The sequence below is a fragment of the Canis lupus genome, chromosome 5, assembly GCF_011100685.1.
Source record: "Canis lupus familiaris isolate Mischka breed German Shepherd chromosome 5, alternate assembly UU_Cfam_GSD_1.0, whole genome shotgun sequence".
Taxonomy (NCBI): Eukaryota; Metazoa; Chordata; class Mammalia; order Carnivora; family Canidae; genus Canis; species Canis lupus.
The window spans coordinates 15,280,211-15,306,185 of NC_049226.1; the positions used below are offsets into that span (position 1 = coordinate 15,280,211).

Here is a 25,975-nt window from a genome sequence, read left to right on the forward strand (position 1 = left end):
GAATGAATACCAGAAAATAATTTGTAATTTTGCTACTGTACAATTTAACATACCAAGTGGGCAGGACTGAATCTCTTAGCTAGTGAGTGAGTCTCTCAGATTACTCAATATCCACATTATTAGCTGGCTTTGTAATTTCTTCATGACCTTAAAATACATATGTGATAAAATAACAAGCTAAGAAGGCATTCTGGAATTGAGAATTATATGAATGACAAACTACTGCTTCCTAATCAAAATTCTTTTTACTTCTTTCTTACTGTAAGGGTGGCAAATACTGCAAAAGACTCAAAAGGATAAAGAAAAATAAAATGAAGAGAAAACAAGGCACCCATAATGCAATCACTGTTAAGATTTTGATGTAAATCCTTCCACAATTTTTCCTGCATATACATTTTTAAAACAATATCCAAACCAAAATGGGGTCACACTTTATATCCTGCTTTGTAACCTGCTCTCTTAACTCAGTAAGAGAGTGAGTGTCTCCATGTTATGGACACCTTCTCATGTCAATATATGTTATTATCTAGTACTTTATATTTGCCCTTATATACATGTCCTATGATTACTGTAAGAAGACCTTGCCCCTTATTGACAAACTTTTGGTGGTTTGCTATTTTTCATTACCATAAACAATACTGAAATAAATCCCTCTGTTTATTATACATCCATATAGAGAAGGGTTTATTATATATATGTGTGTGTGTGTATTATACACACACACACATACATACCTATCAGCATATACCTATTTGTTGATTTATCTAATTATATTCTTAGGATAAATGCCTGGAGCGCCATTACTGGGTTAGACAGTATGCTTGTTTTAAAGACAAATACACATTTCTGAACAAGCTTCTGAGAAAGAAAGATTGCAACTAACTTAGTTTCCACCAAGAGAAAGTCCCTATTTCCACATATCTTTTCTTCCCCATACGATTTTCTTAAAGATTTTATTAATTTACTTATTAATAAGAAAGAGAGTAAGTGAGGGGCAGGGGAGGGAGACAGAGAATCTCCAGCAGACTCCATGCTGAGCATGGAGCGGATTCGGGGCTCAATCTCATAACCCTGAGATCACAACCTGAGCCAAAGTCAAGACTCAGACACTTAACCGATTGAGCCATCCAGGTGCCTCTGAAGATTTTTTATTTTTATTTTTATTTATTTATTTATTTATTTATTTAATTTTTTAAATTTATTTATGATAGTCATACAGAGAGAGAGAGAGAGAGAGAGGCAGAGACACAGGCAGAGGGAGAAGCAGGCTCCATGCACCGGGAGCCCGATGTGGGATTCGATCCCGGGTCTCCAGGATCGCGCCCTGGGCCAAAGGCAGGCGCTAAACCGCTGCGCCACCCAGGGATCCCGTCTCTGAAGATTTTTTAAAGCAATCTCTACAGCCTACGTGGGGCTTGAACTCACAACCCCAAAATCAATAATCTCATGCTCCACTGACTGAGCTAGCTAGCGAGGCACCCCTTCCCACATGATTTTAAATCATACTTTAATGTCCAATTTAAGGTCAACAGAAGGCTTAAGGACCCCCTCCCACCATGTTTTTATTTCTCATTTTGTGAATTACATATTCCTGTCCTGCGCCTATTTTTTTTACTGGGTGTTCTTCCTTTTTCTTATTAATTGCTAAGAGCTCTTTATAGACTAGGCATTTTTGACAGTCAATATAAGGCAGCCGTCTCTTTTTCCAAAAGCGCACTATATCATTTTTGCCATATTTGAACATATAGCAGAAATATCAGAAATAATAAAGAGTCTGAATTTAAAGAGATGAGACCATTAAACCTTTCACACTCAATAATTCTGCTCTTCTACTAAGGAGCAGATTCCTTTATGAAATCTCTAAAAAACGTCTACAGCATTTCATTAGCTGGCTTAAGGAGGGAACAACAGGGGTGTCTGGGTGGCTCAGTTGGCAGAGAATGCGACTCTTGCTCTTGTGAGTTTGAGCCTCAAATTGGGCATAAAGATTACTTTAAAAATAAAGAGGGGATAGTATCTGCCACATACCATCAAAACAGAATAAATGATTTCTTTCATCACAGCAAAATCAACTACCATTCAACTTTCTGGGGTACCAAGAAGCAAGATCTCTTACCTCTACATGCCCACTGCTGGCACAGAGAAAGCAAACCACTCTGGGTGTTATAGGAACAGACGTCAAGATTCCTAAACCTCCCATCTCCCACACATTTTCTGCTTCACAATCCTCCTGTAGAGAGAAAGACAGATCATTTATGAACAAGTTGCAATGACACAGCTTTGGATTGAGAGTGAGGCTGGCAAACATAAACTCAGAGTGACACCAGAGTGGCAAGAAGGCTTCGTTTCGATGGGATCAAGAATAACTGCTGCTTTAAGACATTTTAATCTCAAACACAAACTGTTAAAAGGCTCACCTACTGGTTCAGTTCTTGTGAACGAGAATGCAAAGATACCCCGAGGGTGACTTGTCCTTAGAGTCTGACTTAAGCCATTGTCATGGTTGGAGGGTTTCCGTGTGAAAGAATTATTTCCTCAGATGCTGTTCTCCGAAGGTACGTATCACTCACTTTGGTCGGCAGTGTCTCAATGCCCACGTTCATTAGTCAGCTCATAAATGGTGACCCCAGGACATTGACCAGAACTCTCTTACACCTGAACCCACCTGCCACATCCCTGACTGGGTGCTGAAATCCCTCCTCTTTCATCAACACCTTTGATAACCCCATTTTTCTGATTTGAAGTCCAGGATGGTTGATATACTACATGACCCTACACACTTTTACCTTAAAGTCCACTCTGATCCTGTGGACTCCATCTGCTGGGATTTTTTGCTTCGAACTATTGCCATTGGAGAGAGTGCTGAGGATATTCAAAGTGCCTGTGTTCTCCTGCTTACTGACTGGAGGTGGCTTTTCCTACAGAGACAGAAGATGGATAAAGAACAAAACCGCATCCTACTTGCCTTCACTTTTTCAACAGATAACAATGCAAACAACGAATCTTATTAATAGCTCTGGAGAACATGTTTCCAATACAAGTATCCTACAGACACAGAGTTAATCTTCAGGTTCTTTTTCCCATTGAGGCATTTTATGTATGTATTACAGCCCTAGAAGAATTCCAGGACTCTCCTGCCTATGGGTTTTTGTCTTGCTTCTTCGTGGTCCATGATACCAGCTGAGGTTGTTGGCACAATGAAACTAAAGTGACAGCATGGGAGCAGGTTATTCTGCCATTTTTCTAGATCTTTGAGTTGCACATAGACTCTGGGGCTGACCATTCCACTCTTATTTAATCTGTCTAGGATGGTCACAACAAGTGTTCGCAGCTCTGTGACCATCAATCATTTCAATTCATCAGTGTAACCATGCTTTATTACCACAGTCAGAAGCCAGACAATGACCTCAGAGCAAGGCTTAATAAGACCTTGGTATCTGCCTCTTTTTGGCATTGCTGATACTCTTGAGAGCATCAGCCAGGACATGCATGCACACTGTTAAGGTAGCATAGAGAAGCAGCAGAAAGATCTAGAAGAATTCATTTTTTTTAACATTTTAAAAAATTTATTTATTTGAGAGAAAGAGAGAGTGCATGCACAGCGAGAGGGGAAGAGGGAGAAGTAAAGGGAGACTCTGTGCTGCCCAATGAGGGGCTTGATCCCATGACCCTGAGATCATGACCAGAGCTGAAATCAAGAGCTGGATGCTCAACCGACTGAGCCGCCCAGGTCCCCCGAGCCAGAAAATTCTTAAAGACCTCACTCTCTCCACATAATAAACATAGTTGACATAGGGAAGGGGGATTTTTGTAGACAAGTATAGCTAAAGGATGTAGAGAGCAAAAAACAATTATAGTAAGCAGCCTGCGGCATCAGCCTAAGCATAAAAGGTCACGAGGAAGAGAGAGCAACAAGGGAAGACAAAAAAAAAAAAAAAAAGAGGTAGAGCCTAAACCTGAAGTTTGTTCATCTTGAAGAAATCCACGGCCATCTACAGAGAAGCAGATACGTGGTTTCATTCCCTCAATCACGTAAACGTCAAGGACAAGATAAGGTCCCTACAGAATAGAACACATCCCTGAGCAATGGCAAAGAAAGAAATCTCTCCTCACCTTTTCTTTTGGTTTTTGTTTTACAGGAATACTTGGGCGAGGAGCCACTTTTTTCTGCTTGCTTTGCTCTGGACCTAAAGAATTCAAAATAAATTGCAGTCAGACACCACTAACCTCAGAGTACATGCTAAACAGCAGTGACCACTTCAGGACCTACTGGCCTGTGAGGAAGGGGGCATTAGAAACACAACAACCGACTGACACGCTAAGCTTAACATAGGAAATTAAGACAATGTCTCCAGCTTAACTGGTTTTTTGCTTCTATTTCTTTATTTTTACATAAATAGTTTAAAAGAGAGCTAATTTTCCTTCACTAAAGGCTTACAGATATACATTTTGGGCTTCCAAATGCTGTTTAAGAAGTGTTCTCTGCTGGTACTTGTGGCTCAGCGATTCCTTCTTGCCTTCCTCACTCACCTGCTTCTGGTGGTGGAGGCTGTTTCTTCTTGGGCTCGCTAGGAGTGGTCTTGGGAACTTCCTTCCTCGGTGGTGCTGTGCTCGGTGGTTGTGGAGGGGTGACTGGCGCTGGCTGGGAGGCCTGCTTGCTGGACTTCCTAGAAGCTGGAGTGGTAACTTGTTTGGATTCCGGAACCGGGGCAGAGGTGTTCCCTTCTTCGCTCTTTTCCTCGACGGGCTTTCGAGGAGGAGGTTCACTATTGCTTTTCTTGGGGGCAGGGTCCTCTCTTGCTGACGGGGCAGGTTTCTGACCAGAGTCCACCACACATTTCCCAACATTGCTCTCCTTGCTCTCTTTCTTTTCGCTGGTTTTAGATTTTTTCTCTTTCTTTTTCACAGCTAGGGGGAAAAAAACCCCCAAGATTATTTATGTATACGTGAGAAAAACTTTATTTAAGGTAGAAGCAGAGGAATATAACACAACCTGATTCACAGTTTCCTGGAGCTAAAGCTGACACTGGAAGGCACAAGTTGATTGGGTGAGAGAGGGATACTTGTGTTGCTCTAGGAAATGGAACGGACTGGAATTTTTATAAGAATTAAAAATTTTTTTTGATTATGGAAAATTTCAAAGTAAAGGGAAGAGTAAATGAACCCTCATGGAACTACCTACCACCCAAGCTTCAACAAACACCAACTCGCAAAAAACAAAAAAAAACCAAAAAACAAAAAACACCAACTCACTGGGGAGAGCAGTTACCAGCATTCTCTTTACACTAGATGTACATGACTACATGGCATTAAGTCAGGAAGCATTTGGGGAAGATCAGTTTTACAACGCTACCTTTTGCTTGCTTCTGAAGGTAGGCTTTGGAAGGCATCCATTGTAGATTCTGACATTTTCTCATCCTAGGATAACAAAGAATACCATAATGTAAACCACATTTAGAAGAAAAGCCATTGAAATAAGTGTTAGTTTGTCTGCAAGAACTAGTGAACCTTTACTAGGGTTCATTTTGAGAGTTGAAAAAGAGTACTGTTCACTACTCAGATTCAATCTGAGCCTCTGAATGCTTCGATCAGCAATTTTACCTACCTCTAGGGTCTATAAAGAGCAAGTATCAAATTATTTTTGAAATGGGACTCAAATTTCTTATAACCCAGTACTGACTAGCACCACACACAACAAATCAGCTGGTGTTTCTAATCCTCAAATTAGTTCTGCTCCTGTATGAGATTAATATTCATATAGTTATCTGAATAAAAAAGGACTAAAATTAAGCATCAAATCCTTTGTCTGACACTACAATACTATAGGTATACCTAAGGGCTTTGTTATATATTTCACCCCTCAATTTAAGGAAACTGCAACTTAATCTGAAGTCTAAAACTGAGCTACATCCATTTCCACCCCTAAATAAATAGTGCAGGTTTATCCTGCAATCATGTACCTTTCTGCTGATCAGTGAATTATCTCACTTCTTTCCGCTAATGGGACTGAGACAAGATTCTTGCTTAAGGCCAGACTAAACCAAAGTACAGGATTACTTACTGCCTCCTAGAAACTGGCTCCCCTGAACAATTTCTCCCAACCACATTTTCTCTAAATCACTTTCATATTACCATTCATTCAGCAAATACCTATTGCTAATATCTACTCCTTATGCCAGGCACTTTAATAGATGCTCAGTCACTAAAATGTGTTCGTGCAACTTTCTTGATCCATTGAAAACAAATTATCCCAAAGAGCAGAAAGTGCCTCCACGAACTCACTAAAACAAGGGAGAAAAGGTTGAGTAATCAAAACTTTCAGATCAAAACTTCCACATGCATGAAAATATTCTGGGAGTTAGAAGGCCAAGGGTCTTTTTTTTTTTTTTTTTTTAAGATTTTATTTATTTATTCATGAAAGACAGAGAGAGAGAGAGAGAGAGAGAGAGAGAGGCAGAGACACAGGCAGAGGGAGAAGCAGGCTCCATGCAGGGAGCCCGATGCGGGACTTGACCCCAGGACTCCAGGATCACACCCTGGGCCAAAGGCAGGCGCTAAACCGCCGAGCCACCCAGGGATCCCGCCAAGGGTCTTATACTAAGATGTCACCACTATTTCCTGAATGCCATAATTTCAGTTGACCTGAAAAATTATAATGCAAATAGATAATATGATATGTATTTAAATTAAGTATAAATTATAGCTCAATCACAGCTCAATGTATGTAAATATTACATATGTGTAACTTATATATAAAATATAAATATATAAATTCATCAATTTTTAAGTAGAAACCCTCCAGAGCTGCACTGATATGGTAGCCACGAGGTACATGTGCCATTTAAGTTTAAATTAATTGAAAGGAAATGCAATTAAACATGTCATTCCTCGGGCACACGAACCATACTTCAAGTGTCCTACAGCCACGTTGGGCTAATGGCTACCATACAGCACATGTCCACCGCCGTAGGACTTTTCTACTAGATGGGCACTGCCTCAGAGTATTTCGTATTTAAGGATAGCCCAAACCTAGCCACGTCACAAAATCCAACTCTGCAACTGACCTCGCACCTCAAGGAGACTCAACACAACCACATTCAGTTTTCTGATACATCCTTGCAACAGACCCAGGCATAAACACCACCTCCGTGGCTAGGAGGTCGATACCTCAGAGTAAGACACCCACTCACTTGCAGCACTGCTTCTTTATATTTCGGCCACCAAACTTGGGTTTGTCTAAGCAATTAGTACAAACACCACAGTCCTCAGGCACCTGGCAGCCAGGACATTGCCCACACCGCCTGGATCGTCGCCCTTTCTTTACTGGAGGTTCCTGAGGCGCCTTGTTTCTGGTAACGGGTTTAATTGGTTTGATGGGTGGAGCAAGAGGTTCAGCATCTTCTGAGCCAGCAATTGATGACTTGTCTGTTAAAGAAACGTGTCATTAGTTCTGAGGGAGTATCTAATTCCTGGGAGCAGAGGCAGAGTTTTTCAAGATCCATTTATATCATCACATACATTCAAGCCTCATTTTAATCGGGACTCCAAAAATGAAATACGTCATAATAAAAATATTCATATGCATAAGTCAGAGCCTGTTTTAAATAATTTTTAAAGTGTTTTAAAAGGCCTAAAAAAATAAAAAATAAAAAATAAAAAAATAAAATAAAAGGCCTATAACTTGCAGCTTGATGCAAGCAGAAATCCGAATATTGAGAACAAAACACAGTCTAACCTAAAACCAAGAATGCGAATTGAATGCTTAAGATTCTCGAAATCTCTACATTTTGTAGGAGCTGTCACCTAGCATTTAAGTCACCCAGCATCTAAATGCAACCAGGAGAATGTGCCTCACGGACCTCCAACCACAGGGAACGTAACTAACTGCCCCAAGGGCCCATCTGCTGTGCTCTGAGTTCCGGTGGCTCACCAAGGCCACAGCATACACATATGCTCCTAGGTAGTGACTGAGCATGGCAGGAATACTAAGGCAGGCCTGTTCCTGGGAGACACAAAACTCCCCTGACCGTGGACTTTTGCTCAAGGACTCCCTGACAGCCTTGCAAACTCTCTGGGAAAACAGTCTAGGAAGATTCTGTCCAACTCTCCTTCCCTCTCTCTTTCATTGGGGTCAGACTTGCAGAGTGGCCTGACAGTTGGCCCAGCCTCCCCCAGCTCCCTCCCATTTTCTCTCTCTCAGGCATTTTCTCTCGTGTAATCCTTGCACGTTTAATACAGCCTTCCCATTTGTCTTTTGGAGGACCCAGACTAACACACGGTGCTATGAAGAGCCTACCAGCTATCCCCAGGATGACCAGCAAACAAATCAAACGTCCACTCAAGACTTCAGGTGGACACCCTTGACCTACCATCATTCCCCATGGAAGACAAAATCTTTTCTCGTTCTTCCCATGGTAAGGCACTCAGGGTGGGCATGTCATCAGGAAATACAGCTCGTTTTCGGCCAAGGGCAACAGCAGCTCTTCTGCAGACATGTTTAATGCGGGGTCCTCGCACAGAGGTCTCTGATGAATCACTTTCTTGACCCTGAATAAGAAGCAAGTCAAATCCAACAACAGCAAGCATACATGTTGAAAATGTAGCTAAACGAAGCCAAGGTAGAGTTAGTTAGCTCATTACAATCTAGAATCAACACAGACAACTGTAACTATTCCCAGCTGGTAAGCTAGGACGATCTACAGAAATCAACTAGTTCTGTATCCTAAAATTGGCAGCAAAAGAGGGGGCAGGGCTTTTAAAAAATATTTATTTATTTATTATTTATGATAGACATAGAGAGAGAGAGAGAGAGAGGCAGAGACACAGGAGGAGGGAGTAGCAGGCTCCATGCCAGGAGCCCGACCGGGACTCGATCCCGGGACCCCAGGATTGCTCCCTGGGCCAAAGGCAGGCGCTAAACCACTGAGCCGCCCAGGGATCCCCAGAGGCAGGGCTTTTAATAAAAAAAAAAAAAAACAGAAATCAACTAAGTTTTTATTCCCCGTTATACTACTACTTTGAAATTCCCCTCAAGGGGCACCTGAGTGGCTCAGTCGGTTAAGTGTGACTTCAGCTCAGGTCATGATCTCGGGGCCCTGGGATTGAGCCCCAAGTTGGGCTCCCTGCTCAGCAGGGTGTCTGCTTCTCCCTCTCCCTCTGCTTGTGTTTACCCTTGCACTCTCTCTGTCAAACAAACAAATAAAATCTTAAAAAATAATGAAAACACATTAAAATTCCCCTCAAAACTCAAGCTGCCAGTCTACATTATTCAAAAGTTGGGCCTGGAGTTAACAGGTCTCATCTAATCACAGACTACTTCTATTTCCCTGATCAAGAGAAAAGTAGGGGAAACTATAAATGTAAGCATGAAAGGCCACTGCTCTGCACAAAAACATCTCACATTTTAAATTAAGAGCCACTGCTCCAATCACTAGGAGGTTAAACAAAAAACAGCCAAAATGGTATCAGAAATAAATCCCAACATACTCTTGCTGGAACTCTCAACTGGCACAATTACTAAATGTAAATAAGGCTCTACATTGAAAAACCTAAGGGTATGGTCATTGTAATCTAACTTGGTGTGTTGACATAAATATGTATCTACTACACGGAACTTTTTAAAAAGAACCTAAAGATCAGCAGATCGTCTCAGAAAAGGCCAGTGCTTAGCTCTCTTTGGAAAAAAAGAAAAAATAAATAAAAAAGCTAAGCTCTCTTTGTAAAGTTTGTCATCATCCTAACGAACTGAATCCTACTGCTTTCCTGTCCGCAATTTAAGGCTACATGCTTCTCATTTGTGTCCTGCAGTGCCTATTATCTATTGCTCTGATCACTCGTTACTCAGAGGAAGAGAAGTCCTCTCACCCTGTTTTCTATAGTAAACAACAGTAAAACAATCCAACTACAAGAATGCACCTTTGACACTAAGTCACAGATTCCATGACACCAAACCTGTGAAGTACATACTACCTTTTGGTCTTAATTCACCACCTTCCTGTGCATTCCAGTAAAGCGATCTGTCATTCCTCTCAAATGGGTCTCACACTGTTTCATCTCTACCCACATTGTGCCCTCTATTTAGAATGTTCTCTCCTATGGCACCTGGAGGGCTCAGTTGCTTAAGTGTCTGACTTTCGATCTCCGCTCAGGTCATGATCTCAGCATGTGAGATCAAGCCCTGCATTAGGTTCTGTGCTGGGCTCGGGGCCTGCTTAAGATTCTCTCTCTCTCTCTCTCTCTACCCCTCTGCCTCCACCCCCCTTCCTGACCTGCTCGCCCGCACATGCACACTCTTGTCTCTCTCTCAGAGGGGGAAAAGAATGTTCTCCCCCCATCACTTCCTATCAAAGTCCTACCTGTCCTTGCAGGACCACTGCATATGCCACCACCTCCTCTGCCCTTCTCTTGACTCCCGTAACTAGATGTGACTAAAACACTTCGCCGAACACTCACTCACAGGAGGGGCTCAGTCAACTATCGTGTTTACCAGGCAAGATGGAAAAGAGTACCTGTGCTTTGGGCTGGTCGGTTTGTTTAAGACTCTTACTCTTCTCAATCTTGCAGAGCTGGGCTTTGGCCTTTTTCAGGAGGCTGGCAACCCTCTTGTCTGTCATAGGAAGCTTGTCTGCCTGAGCCAACATGGAGCCTATGGAGGAAGTGGAATGTTTAACAGTGCTAGATGAAGGAGTGGAAAGGCAGAGGGTTTTCTCCTTCTCCAGGGATGGGGCAGTTGGGCCGAGGTCCAAGTTGTTTTTTTCCAGATTTCCTCTCCCTTTCTTTATAAGTATTTTGGTTTTGACAGCTGTTGTATCCCCAAGAGTCACAGAAGCAATATCAGTCCCAGAATCAATGGATGAGGACTTCTTCCGCCCTGCTGCTTTTTTGGCAGAAGATGAGGCAGCAACATCTTCAGCGCCAACCTTGTCTTTGGAAACCCTACCCACGGGATACAGAGCAGAGCTACTCTGAATTTCTGATCCCTTTTTCCTTTTCTCTTTCCTCGACTCCCGCTTGTTCTCTTTTTCTCTCTCCCGGTCTCTCTCTCTACTCTTGTCCTTCTCCACGCTCTTGTCAGCATCTCGGTCTTTGGACGGCTCCTCGGGGGCCTTGTCTTTATTTCTGCCTCTTTCCGTCTGGGAGCCTGGGGTGAACCAAGGGAAGAGAGGAGTGGGGCTGCCAGATGAGAAGGGCTCTGCCGGAGTGCTGGCCTGCTTCCTTGGTCTCTGGCTTTTCTCTGCAGATTCCCCAGACTGCGTCAGGGAATGAGAAGGAAAAGTAAAAGTCGGGTTTAAGGCACTAGTGGCAAGAGGGCTAACAGATATGCTTAACGAGGAGGAGACAGAAGACGGCGGGGTGAGAGGTGACAGCTCAGCAGTACTAAGCCTTCCACTTCTTGTCCTCATGGAGTGAGAAGGAGACCTTGGTTCAGATCGAATGGGGCTGAAGACTTTTCTCTTCCTCTTTCTGTTGGATACTCCTGAAGAAGACGTTCCAGCAGAAGTTCGATTGGTAGGCAAGGTGACAGACTCAAATATTCTAGAGTGAGCCTCGCTTGGAGTAAATCTTGGAGCTCTCAGGAGGGGGCTCCGTTTGTGCATATCGAACCTCGTTCCAGAGTGGAGCGGTGAGAACAGTCGGGCTGAAGCAGCGGTGCCGGACGCCGAAAACCCAGACGCAAAGCCCACGTCCTCAGGAGTTAGTGGAGGGGGTCGGAAATTATCAAATATTGGTTTGCGAATAAGACCTTCTTTGGCATACTTTGCTGAGGAAAAGTACTGTGGCTCTGACCTAGAATGCTTTAAGGAAGTCCACCTAAATGTCGGTTCTCGCAAAATGGACTTGCGCTTCCCTTGCATGGGAGCGGCAGAGGCAGGCAGAAACGGTGATGCTAGGGGGATGGTGGGAGGCATGAGCCAAGGTGTGTGGTCAGAGATGCCGGAGGCTGGCTGCAGTGGTGGGGGCGGGGTGAGCAGGGGGGGAGGGGGAGAGGAAGAGGGCTGCTGCTGAGGGGCACTCTGTAGCGTCGATAGTTTTTTAGCTGTCCTAGATCCAAAACTTCTCTCTGACACTGAATACCTTCTGCTTCTCCTGTCACTACTGTCGTTCTCTGGGGACTGGGAGATCGGCAGTGGGGTGTGAACTTCGGGGGTCTCGCTGCGCTCTTCAGGAAGTACCTGAATCTGATCCTCAGAGGCCTGAGAGTCTGTGGAGGTATCGACGCTGGGGCTGCTAGATCGGGAGGAGTCTGAAGACATCTGAGAGGAGTGCTGAGAAGCCGCACTGGATTTTTCAGAAGATCCACAGGACGTGGCGCTGAATCTACTGTTGGGTGTAGACTCTAGTCGGGCAATTTTAATGGGAGGGTCGTAATCCTCATCCTCTATAAACCGCCGGGGGGTTTTGATGATCCGTGAGGAGATGGCGCTGACCACAGGCATGATGAACTGTCGAATGTTTTTGACCTGTGTCTTCACCTTCCTTCCCTGCAGCTGGGCTGCTTCTTTCTCAATTTTCTTTTGAGCCCCCTTCTTGGCCCTCTGCAAGAGCTGCTTTGCGATGGTTGCGTCTGTCCTTTTAGAAGAAGGAATAATCCTCACCGGCTTAATCCTTCGAGGGCTTTGTCGGACTACTGTCTTATCTTCTTTTGTGAGTGGAGGTGTTCCTTCCTTGTCCTTGCGGACCTTCTGGGGCTTTTCCAGGTCGGAGTTAATGAGGAGGCCTGGAGGGGTCTTTATCCTTTCTGTTGATGGAGGCCTTCCTCGCCGTCGGACAATCTGTACCCCCTTCCTTCCTATTTGAAGCTTCCCTGTCTTAAACTTAGACTTGAGAGGAGACAGTTTACCTGCTCTTAATTTTTTAATCTTTGTGGCTTGCTGAAATGTAGCAGAGGGTGTCCGTTTAATCTTTTTCAAGCTCTCTTCTTTGCTCCCCTTGGGTAGCTCTGAAATGTCCTTTCCGTGTGTTATTTTGATTTTTACTCCGGGGAAGGTGGGGGGTCTTCCTCTCTTCTTTTCTATGCTTTTAGAATCCTTCTTCTTGATCTTTTCTCCAGATTTGGTCTCTGATTTATTTAGAGGGGAAAACACAGACGGATCTGAGAGGAGAGCTGAATTTCGGTCAGAGCCACTTCTAGGTCTCCCGCGAGGCTTTCGAGGGCTAGTTTTAACTGTGTATAAAAATTAAACAATGAAGAGCATACATTTAGCTTTGTAGTTCAGGTCGTGACTAAGCTGAATATACTTTAGCACAAGCCATTTTGTACTGACCTCTACCTGGGTCTAGTGAGTCAATAAAACATCTTAATTGGGCTTAGTTTCTTTTCACCAAAGACTTGCCTCAAAGAAATCACGTAAAGAATATTCCATCTGGAACATTTAACTTTTGGGACAGAAAAACTAAGATACACACAGATTTTCAACCAAGCGATTAATATGCAAAACTGATTTTCCTACAACTCCAGTGATGAGGAAGGTTTTGGGGACTCAAAAAAATAGTTTTACACAAAAATCTATGCCACCTTTTCCATAACCTAGCCACCAAGATTAATATTTGAGAACATGTTCATAGTAAGTCACCCCATGTTTTCAGTGGAATTTTGGCTTTGATAAATTTGAATAAGGAGCTCTTCAGTCGATAACATACCAACTTTTGTTGGGAAGTTGGGCTGCTCAGCTTCCTATAGTTCCAGTCTGTTTTGTCAAATTAACTAAGAAAGCTTTACTGAATAGAAAAATGTTCATTCGTGAGACATCAGAGTAAGATCACTGAACTTAGTGTCATGTGAAGGCATCAGTGAAATGACATGATCAAGTGTCCATTAGTCTCCTCCCCTATTTACAGGTCCTTGAACTAGTTAGTCCCAAGTTACAAAAAAGATTTAACCCTAATTGACGGCAAGAGCGAATCAACAATTTATTAAATGAGACCTCTCTATTCTAAATAAAAGGAATTTCCCAATTTATAAATCAGCTCAATTTGCTACTTTATCAAAAAGCTTGAGAAGATAAGGCTGTTTTCTAAAATTATTTGTATAAACCTGTATTTTCTAAATGTATTAAGAGTTCCCTGGTCTACCACGTCTTCTCTTCCTTCATGACTTTCCAATGTCTTATATGACTCAACATTCTTCTGAGATTAAAACCTCTCCTAACAGGCACCAAAAGAGATTTATGCCAGGATGATGAACGTTTTAGACTACAGAACCAACTTCCCAACATAAGAGAAATCAACAAAGGTCTTACTCTTAAGCTTTCTAAAAATAAATGCTTTATTCACCAATTAATCGAAACTTCCTTTAATAAATTAAGGATTCATAAATCCATTCTCAATAAATACTAATTACAACAAAAGTAATGGGCAGACAGCAGGAAAACTATGTTTCATTTCTTAAATAATAAAGCATACCCAGATGGCTTAAAAAACAAAAACAAAAACAAGACAACAAGACAATATTCAAGGTAGGCTGATAGCCAACGAGGGAGGGTTGTGAATTAACAAAATAAACTCCTACCCAGAAGTATATCACAAGATTCCTTATCATCATGCTAGCCTTCAACCTGGCCACTCATAGGGCTTCATTAATCTGGAAAACCACTTCTACCTGATTTTTAAAATAATTTTTTGGTGGACAAGGAGAAAAACCAGAACACAGAAGAGTCCAGCTCAATTGCTAACTTCCACAAATATTCTGAGAACTCATAAGCTACTCATGAGCAATTGCATCATGTATTTTCCAGGCCTCATTTTGTCACCTAGAATCTAAGGGTTAGAATGGATGATCTCTAAAATCACGTTCCTATATGAAGTTTTAGGATTTCATCGTATCTTCAAGAGAACATGGCCATTGCTAAGTGGCACAAACACTGGGGTACTACTGACTAACTCCTCCCAACAAGGATGGCAACACTCTTGCCATTTGGGAAAAAAGATTCTGTCAACTTACATGTTTGAATTAGATTACTATACAAATATGACAACTCTTAAATGAAACCCAAATGCTAAAAAACATCAAGAACCACGTCACTGTCAAAGAGCAAAACCACCTAACGACATCGTATTTAACTAGACTGTCCATTCAAATCAAAGCATAGCAAATCATACAAGAAGTCAGAATGGTAGCACAGATGGGGAATATTTTTTTCCTCAAAAGATCCCTCTCCTATACAGACTGGAATTCTGCAAGCCATTGCATGTGATTTCCACTGAGGACTGTCTCTCAGGAAACTGCTCTAAGTCTAGAATTTCAAGACATTCTAGATATTTTCTTGGTGAGAACAATGACAAATATTGCTTATAAATGGAAATACCCCATATCATTTTTATTTTCTTTATACAGCCTTTCAAGGATCAGATGAAATAGTTTCATACAGTGCCAATATTTTGTTTTTAGTTCTTTGACAACAGTAGACTAAATTTCATCTGTAAAAAATAAGTCAGATTATTCCCAAAGTTGTATAATTGCCATATCATTCAAAATCTATGAATCTGAGGATGCTGAGTAGGTTACCTTCAATTCAACTACCAGGTTTTTTGTCATTCCATGGAAATTGACCCCACCACCATGACTCAAGTGGTTCCAACAGAAAAGCATAATAAAGAGTAAAGCAAAAGTAGCCTGACAAAGAAGAGCCCCATCAATAAGAGGTCTGGTTCATAAGCCATCTCCTAGTCTCCTACTTAGTGTGAGAGAAAGGGAAGGATGCACAACCCCCTCACTCTCTACCCATAGTATTTAAGATCATCCTTTACATGCAAAGAAGGCAAGGGGAAGCCATGATTCTCTTAACAAAAGCCACCATGCACTTAACTGGCCATACCTGAAGGAGACCTTGTAGGACTTCGTACTCGGACTTCTTCGTCTGAGCCAAAACCTAAGAACTGCTCATCCTACAACAAAGGAAAATTATTTTAAAATCAGAAACAAAAACACAAGTGTGAACATATCCCAAAGAAATGCCCAGAGGAGACACAAATGAATTTGGAAAATTACTCTATATTTTAATCATTACCATTTATATGGATAATATAAAACAACTAATATTGAAATAAATGGACCCAGTCATACAGCTTCATTACAGACAAATAAGAGCTGTGTAGTAATTGAACAATGCATTGAAATGTCATCTTTGGTGCATAGAACACAGGGGACAGTCTTAAATTTCAAACCATAGATACAGCCCAAAACAATTAAAGAACAGCTTTAATTCAAGTAAGCAAATCAGTACAATGGCAGAAATATACAGCCCCAATAAAACAAACAAATCTTTTCAACAAGCAGTAAGTTTACACACACATAAGGAATAACATAAACCATAACATAATCTCTTGTCTACTAAATATTAATAGAGACTGAATTGCCATAATTGTCAGTTCCTTAACTCAGGAATTGACATTTAGATGTGATTTCTATACATTTGAGATCCAAAGATTCTCAACATGCATTTTATGGCATCATTTTAAAATGCCCTGTGATAAGAGACTTAATGGTGGGCAGCAGCATTTGTGAAAGGGATTGTGAACTGACCGCATACAGGATGAAATAATGCATTCAAGAACTCAGGGAAGCATCTTATTCTCTGTTATACTTGGAAAAGGCAAAAGCTTCCCTTTACCTCTAACTTTTAACCTGCCCTTTCAAAAATATTCATAAGAATTTAACTTCTTTTGACAAGTTCTCAAGAAAGGTGGTCTAATTAAACAAACTGATTAACAGAAATTCACTGATTCAGAAACTGAGTTCTTTCCAGAAAGAGATGAAAGAATTTCAGATTTCAGAAACAAAATCCACATAAAACAAGAATAAAATAAGGATCGAAAGATTTTTCTCAAACCTCCAATTTATACTGATAAGCCAAGCCTCAAACTTTGTTCTAAAATTAATGCCCCCAAATTTTCTTCTCAAGAGCAAAGACTACATGCATATGGACAATATCTGTGAATTTTCTGAAACATTGTTTCCCCAGTTAGTTTAAAGCTAGAGTCAGGTGCTAATCTGTTTAACTACTTATTAATCAGGAATATATGAAAAGATCCATGCAACCGTTTAGACAAATTAGCAGGTTCAGCTCTTAAATTTAAATGCTTTGAGGAGCAAAATGTTTCAAGTCCAAGACCCAGCAAACTATGCAACTGAGAGACAGTTCTTAGAATCTAAGATTTTTGTCCTGAAGTTGCTAACATTATTAAAGCATTTAACAACTTAAGAAAAACCTGAAATTATCCTCTTCAAAGAGAACTGTCTGAAAAGCACTATAATTCCAAAAATGTGTAAAACCTAAATTTAAAGAATACACAGTAGAGTGCTTTTTATAGTCTTTTCTCATCATTAAATTAAATTTAAATTCTTATCATGAATATTATTTGTGAAAAAGAATAAACCTACCTCTGCATCTTACAAGTTAGGAAAACCTCATATATGTGGGGCTTAACCCCAAATAAATTTCTGGAATGATTTTCAGGGTTTATACTTGCAAGCTACACTACAAAAAGAAAAGCCCAAACTCACAAGACCCAATTAATCCAAAAACCTGTCACAATAATGGAATTCCATACTGCTAATTTTTTTTTTTTACGTGAGCTCTACGCCTAATATGGGGCTTGAACTCATGAGCCCCAGATCAAGAGTCTCATGCTCTATTGCCTGAGCCAGCCAGGCGCCCCCATTCTGTTAATTTTTAAAATGTTTTTTGGGGTAGGAAAAAGGGACATTTAAAATAGTAATCCTACAACACACTTCGAGAAAAAGAGTAGGCAAAGAAAATAGCCCCATGGTAAGTTGCTTCAAACGCTGTAAAAAAAAAAAAAATTTCGAGGGGCCCACTCCACCGCTCGCATGTGGGCACATGACATGACTAAGGAGCATTCAGGATTTGACTGAGGACTCAGTTCTAGCATTTGCAGGCTAGATGATATTAGACAAGTCACTTAGTATTTTTATGTCTCAATTTCTTCATTTACTGAAGTGTTGTAAGGAGTAAATGAAGTAATTTATGTAAATTATGTAATTACGTAAAATCACTCTGAAAATTATCCACACTGTAGTTCTTATTGACGTGGTTTCAGAAAGGGATTCTGGAGGGGCCAAATAACTTGGCCAAGATCATATAGTTAGTTACAAAGACTTCCTCCCAAAATAGTTACAATTTAAAATTGTAACTATTTAAAGGAATCAAATAAATCATCACCAGTACAAATTTGCTATTCTTTCAGCTACTGTGAAAGTTAACTTCATGCCCACTTTCAGATCCTTAAAGTTTGATTTAATTCATTCTTTTCCTGCATTATCCTCATACAACAACATGCTAATCCAGACACTTCACAAAGACACCTTGAGGTTTCCCGACACTTTACCCAGGGACTGCACTGCGACATGCATGAATTTTATACTTCCGGTGCTGCAGCAACAGAGTTCTAGCAACTATACACATTAATAACTAACAGGTGAAGTATCCGACAGGTGAGATAATGATTATTAATCCTTAAAAGAAATGTAAGAGACCCACACTCTGTTCACCACCAGCCACCTTAGTGAGTCACTTTTCTCCATTTCAGACTTCCACAAAATATAACTATACAATCCAAATTGCCATGCGCTCCAAAACAGAGTACTACTGAGCTGTCAAACAGTAATTGAACTGCCAATGTTTAAATTTCACGAGTACTTTCCAACATGACAGCAAGCGTTAACTCTTTCCTTAGATCTTGTAGTTGGAATAAGAAAAGAATGAGCAGTCAAAAAATACTCCACTTCCAACTTTCTTTTCACTTGAAATATAGGTTGACTTCTTCAAGCTTGCTTAAAAAAAATTAACTACCCATTGTTTAAATAATCCAGACAATTAAGCCAAAAACAAAAGCCAGCATTGTTATGTTAAAGAGCTCTAGCCTTCTGACTCTGAACTTCCAAGTAAGTCGAAAAAGAAAGAAAGAAAGAAAGAAAGAAAGAAAGAAAGAAAGAAGAAGGAAGGAAGGAAGGAAGGAAGGAAGGAAGGAAGGAAGGAAGGAAGGAAGGAAGGAAGGAAGGAATCTAAGGGAGGCCAAGTCGAGAGAAAGTGCTGGGAAAGAGTTGCTCCTGAAGGGTGCTCAGCGGAAATCCTTTCTGCCTCCTGCTCATCTCGCTCCCATCACCCCCTGTAACACGTGGGGTTCCTGGAAGATGTCATCAACAAGGTAACAATACTGGCTTCCCAAGGATTTTAAACTTGCCTAAAAATCAAAATGCTAAGGCAAAATATCTACCCAAAAAGCCAACAAAGGAGCTGCAATTAAAAACACATTTGGCACTGTAGCATCATAAGCCTGGACAGCCTTGAAGAGGGGGACGAGACACCATGCTCCACATGATCAAGTATTCCTGGGAACTGGGCCCAAACAGCCATTCATCACACATACTTTTCCTTTCAATATGGCTTTCCCTGATGAGCACAGCATTCCAAGACAGACTACAGGGAAGAGCCATCAAACCGATGCCTTCTGAACAGTGATGTCCTTGGAGCCCAGATTGCCAAGATTTTAATACTTTCTTTCCTCCAAACATAGAAAAATAACCTTGCCAACTTGAGCACAGTAAAATACTGTTATGTCATATTTAGCTTCCAGTGATCAAGAATGCAATGAACCTGTCTAATGTCATTTCCTAAATGAAGTCTAATCGTAAAAACAATAAGTGTGTAGAATGTCTGTCTTTATTACCCACATCCCTAACTCTAGGGTAACCAGTTATTTGGTAACTCCTGGCATACCTTTACCAGATATATACCTCTACTAAATTCTATTTTACACATAAGTACCTTAACGTTTGAGGATTTTTATTTTAATGGCAGAATTCTAATTCCTTAGTGTCTGGTTCTTTTTTTTTTTTTTTTAATTTTATTTTATGATAGTCACACAGAGAGAGAGAGAGGCAGAGAGACAGGCAGAGGGAGAAGCAGGCTCCATGCACCAGGAGCCCGATGTGGGACTCGATCCCGGGTCTCCAGGATCGCGCCCCGGGCCAAAGGCAGGCGCCAAACCACTGCGCCACCCAGGGATCCCATTAGTGTCTGGTTCTATTCGTAAATGATGGAGCAAAAGAAATATTTTTTTTCCTGCAAGAGAATCTAAATGAACCCCAAATAAGTATTCAGATAATAATGTTTACATATAAAATATAATGAAGACATTTGAGAAAAAATACATGAAATTCTGTGTTTCAAGGAATTATGTACTACCAAGCCAACTTTCCAAACAAAGCACTATTTCTTTTACTTGTTCATTCATTCAAAAACCATTTATATACTATCTGCTCCAGATGCAAGGATAAGTAAGACAGGACTCCTGCTCCCAAGAAGTATCTAAAGGCAGACAGGCAGGTGCACAATTTCATTCTTCCTTTTAAAAATCAACATTAGGGACGCCTGGGTGGCTCAGTGGTTTGGTTCTTGCCTTCGGCCCAGGGAGTGATCCTTGAGACCCGGGATCGAGTCCCGCATCGGGCTCCCTGCATGGAGCCTGCTTCTCCCTCTCTATGTCTCTGCCTCTCTGATGAACAAATAAAATCTTAAAAAATAATAATGAATGAATGAATGAATGAATGAATGAATGAATATCAACACCAGGGGGACGCCTGGGTGGCTCAGCAGTTGAGAGGCTGCCTTTGGCTCACGGCATGATCCCGGGTTCTGGGATCAAGTCCCGCATCAGGCTCCTTGCAGGGAGCCTGCTTCTCCCTCTGCCTGTGTCTGCCTGTCTCTGTGTCTTTCATGAATAAATAAATAAAATCTTTAAAAATAAATAAAATAAAAATAAAAATCAACACCAATGAAGGATAAAATACTACGTAATTCATATTCTGAAATAAAAAATTTGCTTACGTCTTAGAACAGTTCATTCTTCCTCTTACATTAGTATTTGGTTCATAGAAAAACATTCAACAAATTTCAAAATCCTTCCAAAGGACAGCAATGTGTATTTCCATCTCTCAGTACTCTAACTAGGCACCACTCCAGCATTAGCAATCAGAGTTTAGGTAATCGAGACCTCAACCATCTGCACTGATTAGATGTGACACAGTTCCTAGTAACACCAGTGATCTGATAAACTTTCTTTTTTTTTTTTTTTTTTCTGATAAACTTTCAACGGATCGACCTCAGCGCCTTTTCCTCCTTACCCCCAACTAAAATACATAGATTTTTAGTTCCTCCCTTAAATTCTTCCAAATTTACCAGTCAGAGCAAAAATTACTCACCTGGAGTTCTTCACTTCCCAGACTAAGATGGAGGTTCCAAGGCTACTTTGAAAACTTTTCTATTAAATAAACAAACTTAGCCACTTCCAGTCTCAGATAAGTAAGGTCTAGGATCAGTCTGCTCATTCCCTTCTTTCTTCCTTTTTTTTTAAAAGATTTTTATTTATTTATTCATGAGAGACACAGAGAGAGGCAGAGACACAAGCAGGCTCCATGCAGGGAGCCTGATGTAGGATTCGATTCCAGGACTCCAGGATCACCCTCCCCGCCGCCCGCCCCCACCCGAAGGCAGGCACTAAACCGCTGAGCCACACCCAGGCATCTCCCACCCTTCTTTCTTTTCTTTCTTTTTTTTTTTTTTTTTTAATTATTTATTTAGGGATCCCTGGGTGGCGCAGCGGTTTGGCGCCTGCCTTTGGTCTAGGGCGCGATCCTGGAGACTCAGGATCGATTCCCACGTCGGGCTCCCGGTGCATGGAGCCTGCTTCTCTCTGCCTGTGTCTCTGCCTCTCTTTCTCTCTCTGTGACTATCATAAATAAATAAAAATTAAAAAAAAAGAACACCTTTAAAAAAAAAATAAAATAATTTATTTATTTATTTTTTCCCCTTCTTTCTTTTCTAGCAAGATTCCCTTGCACTTCAGAGCACTGAATTAAGTGGTAGGTTTCTCAGGCATAACCCCTTTGCAACCTTATCTTTGCATTCGGTCTCCAAAATGTTTAGTCTTAAGAGTTAGAATAATATTTCTTCAGCTACAAAGGTTTATCAGTGAATCAACTGGAGAGCAACATCAATAACCACAGACAGTATCAAAATCACCCAATACTCTAATTATTTGAAATTCTTGGAAATTTGAAGCTTCTAGGCTTTGGTATCATCATATATGGCTTCATCATATGAGGAGGGCCCAGGAGAACTAGAAGATCACTAAGAGCAAGTAAAGAAGATGAAGAGACAGTGCAGAAGCATACTGTATATCTCAGTTCTAGTTAGAAAGAGTAACAGGGCTCCTTTGGGAATATATTCCAGTTAGCTATCACTTCTGCTGGCACATTTCCCTTTATATCTCCTGCTTCAAGCTCTAAAACGCCAAGGTCTTGATGTTGCATTTTAAAGACCTGTACACATAATTACTAGTACTTAATTAGCATAAGAGATTTTTTTAAAAATGTATTTACATGTTTATTTCCTTCTCTAGAGTGTTCATTCTTTGAGGATAGGGACAACGTATTTATTTTCGTTTTCCCAGTATCTGGCACAAACTTGGGTGTTCAACAAACGTTTGTAAAATGAAAATAAAACACAATTGTTTATAAAACATTAAGTAGCTACTGTGGTAACAGTACTATAGCAAATAGCGGTGGACTCCAAAGAATTAGACAAAATGGTTCTTCCTTTTAAGAATGCATAGGGAGAAGGACACCTGGGTGGCTCAGTGGTTGAGTGTCTGCCTTCAGCTCAGGGTGTGATCCTGGAGTCCCAGGATCGAGTCCCACATCAGGCTCCCTTCATGAGCCTGCTTCTCCCTCTGCCTGGGTCTCTGCCTCTCTCTGTGTCTCTCATGAATAAATAAAATGTTAAAAAAAGAAGAGAGCGAGAATGCATAGGGAGACTGTCCTCAGGCTAGCAGGGCAGACTCATTCATTCATTGATTCATTCATCCATTCAAATATGTGTGCCCATTTCTGGGTTGAGGGATGAAGACACCTTATCTAAACATAAAAGACAACTCTTCTGCCTTCTAGGACTTGGAAACCTGTTAAGAACAGATGATTTGGGGTGCCTGGATGGCTCAATCGGTTAAGTGTCTGCCTTCAGGTCAGGTCATGATCTTGGGGTCCTGAGATGGAACCCCAAGTGGGGATCCCTGCTCAGTGGGGAGACTGCTTCTCCCTCTCCGTGTACACACGCACTCTCTCTCTCAAAAAAATAATCTTAAAAAAAAAAAAGGTGATTAGGGAGGGGCACCTGGGTGGCTCAATAAGGTTAAGCGTCTGCCTTTGTCTCAGTTTATAACCTCCAGGTCCTGGGAGTGAGCCCGCATTGGGCTTCCTGCTCAGCAGGAAGTCTACTTCTCTATTTCTCTTTGCCCCTCCCCACTGTTCATTCCCTCTTTCTCAAATAAATAAATAAAATCTTTTTTTAAATGATTAAATTAGTAGAACACAAGCATGTTGCCTGCTATGCTAGAGGAATACATGTGCTAACGGAATGAACAGGGAAGCACAGCAGAAGGACGAATCCAGTCAAGGAAAAAGGGGTCAGGAAAAGCCATCACAGAAATGACAAAAATTTACTCTTTAACTTTTGAGGGAGGAGAAACCAGGGTCAGGGATAGGGCACCTGGGTGGCTCAGTGGTTGAGTGTCTGCCTTTGGCTCAGTCCATGATTCTGGGGTCCAGGGATCCTGCATTGGGCTCCCCGCGGGAGCTTGCTTCTCCCTCTGCCTGTGTCTCTCATGAATAAATAAGTAAAATCTTAAAAAAAAAATCAGGGTCAGGGAGAGATACTGCATATTGCAGGCAGAGAGAATACATGTGAAGGTACGTGGGGACAAGAGAGCGTGGTATGAAATTACAAACAGTATAGAATGGCTGAAGCCCTGGCTGGTGTGGGAAAGCGGCAGAAGACACTGAAGAGGGAAAGAAGGCAGAGGCGGGTCAGGGAAGGTGTTCAATGCTGTCATGAGTTTTAAGTTGATCTTCAGGGAAGCACAGGTCTTATCCTGAAGGCTCTGCAGCTGGTCAGCAGCACTTTCAGGCAGCAGAGATGCATGATTAGATTTATATTTTCCAAAGATCACCAAGACAGCAGTGGGTAAGTAGACTGCCTTTATAACACGGGCAGTCATAAAATGACAGCAATAGTGCTGGGGGTTGAGGGAAAGGGCAGGTTCCACAGACAGTTGGGAGACAAGTGGACAAGGTTTTGATATGAAGAGTTAAGGGAATGTGAAGAATCGATAGAAACTTGAGGGTGTTTGGCCCAGGTTAATTAGGTTTTGTGGCATTATTTACCAAGGTTGGGAATACAAGAAAGAAGAAAGGTTTATAAAAGTGGAGAGATCACTTCAAACATTGGAACTTGAAATATTCATCCAAGTTGTAAGATAGGATAATCATCTGGAAAAATATATGATTCTATGAAAAAAATATATATTTAAAATAAATATAGCAGTGGACTCATACATATATATGTATGTGTGCGTATATATATATACTCTATATATACATATATATACTCTCTCTATATATATGCACACACACATATATATGTATACATATATATATAAATGCCAAAACAGTACATAAAAATTCAATCACCCAAGGAGAGAATAACAAAAGGAGGGTCACTGGCAGATGCCTACAGAACACCTATACTTAACAACATAAAAGTGAAAGCCAAGGACTAAGGTGGAGATGGAATGGCCAAGAGGAAGGTCATGCATGGGAGACACACAATAGTCTAGGGAAGGAATATATAGCAAGGGATGGTCAAGTTGGATTAAGGACTGAAAATTGTAGAGTGGGAGAACAAAGTTGGGAGGTCACCTTTACCCTTAGCACAGCCAACTTCAATGCAGCGTTAAAGGCAGGAGGAGCCAAACTACAGTGGGTACAGGTGTGATTAGAAAGTGACAAAATGGGGGGTGCCTGGGTGGCTGTCGCATGAGCCTCCGACTCTTGGTTTTGGCTCAGGTCATGAGATCAAGCCCCGCGTCAGGCTCTGTGCTGAGAAGGGAGTCTGAAAGAATTTTGAGATTCTTTCTCTTAAGAGAATTTTCTAATAAAATCTTAAAAAAAAAAAAAAGGTGACAAAATGGAAATGAGCCTAGTCTTTTGGAAAAACTCATCTATGTGGGAAACAAGAGATAGGGCATAAGGCAGGGAAAGACCAGCTTGGGAGGATTATTTCTTGAGTAGAATATGTTTATATGCCAAAGGGGAACACAGCAGCAGGAAAGAGATTGAAAATCCTCAAAAGCAAAGCGGTTAATAAATGGAAAAAGTACTGGAGGAGGCGTCAGCACGGGAGGGAATGAATACAAAGCACAATGGAGAGAAATTCTCTTCTTTTAGGAAAGGGGTTAAGCAAGGATTTAGTTGCAAAAAAATTCATGGGTAGGGGTAAGCTGAGAAATTTCTCTGAAAGTACAGGAAAAACTTTGTTTATATGGGCACTTGTCAGGTGCAACGACTGATTTCTCTAGCTTTTCTCAAAAAGGCTCATAACCTACATAAGTTTTCAATAACACAGCTCTTAAGGACATTAAATCATGGACAATGGCTAATTAAGAATAAATGGGATGGGGTGCCTGGGTGCTCCAGTCAGTTGGATGTCGGACTCTTGGTTTCAGCTGGGGTCATGATCTCGTGGTTGGTGGGGTTGGCCCCACAGGGGCTCTGCACTGGGTGGGTGGGGAGTCTACTTGAATATATTCTCTCTGCCCCTCCCCACCTCAAGAGCGTGTATTCTGTCAAATAAATAAATAAATCTTCTTTAAAAAAGAATAAAAAAAATAAAAAGAATAGGAGGGCACAATAACGGGTAGAAAATCAGATGCAAGAGTTAGTGAAAGCTGATCTGGTTGGAAAAGAGTAGCCACAGCAGGGCCAAGATAAGAGATCAATGAAGTGTCAGAACCTTCTTAATTCTAGGATGGTCAAGGCTGATACAATGAACTGCTGGGAGCTACCACTGGTGCTCAAATGTAGAAAAGACATAACTCTGAAGTTTACTCTGGAAAAGGT

General features: G+C 41.2%; 1 protein-coding gene across 7 annotated transcripts in view; it reads right to left on the minus strand.

Annotated features, from left to right (window-relative positions):
* The window catches only part of KMT2A (lysine methyltransferase 2A), an 87,913-nt gene that overhangs the window by 42,551 nt on the left and 19,387 nt on the right, over positions 1-25,975 (minus strand). For all 7 annotated transcript variants that reach the window (XM_038535993.1, XM_038535992.1, XM_038535989.1 and 4 more), the window contains 9 exons: positions 15,816-15,885; positions 10,509-13,165; positions 8,370-8,547; positions 7,191-7,425; positions 5,354-5,418; positions 4,531-4,908; positions 4,114-4,187; positions 2,787-2,918; positions 2,117-2,230 (listed from right to left, as the gene is read on the minus strand). In XM_038535993.1, the coding sequence (XP_038391921.1) occupies positions 2,117-2,230; positions 2,787-2,918; positions 4,114-4,187; positions 4,531-4,908; positions 5,354-5,418; positions 7,191-7,425; positions 8,370-8,547; positions 10,509-13,165; positions 15,816-15,885 (3,903 nt within the window). The remainder of the gene's footprint in view (positions 1-2,116; positions 2,231-2,786; positions 2,919-4,113; positions 4,188-4,530; positions 4,909-5,353; positions 5,419-7,190; positions 7,426-8,369; positions 8,548-10,508; positions 13,166-15,815; positions 15,886-25,975) is intronic.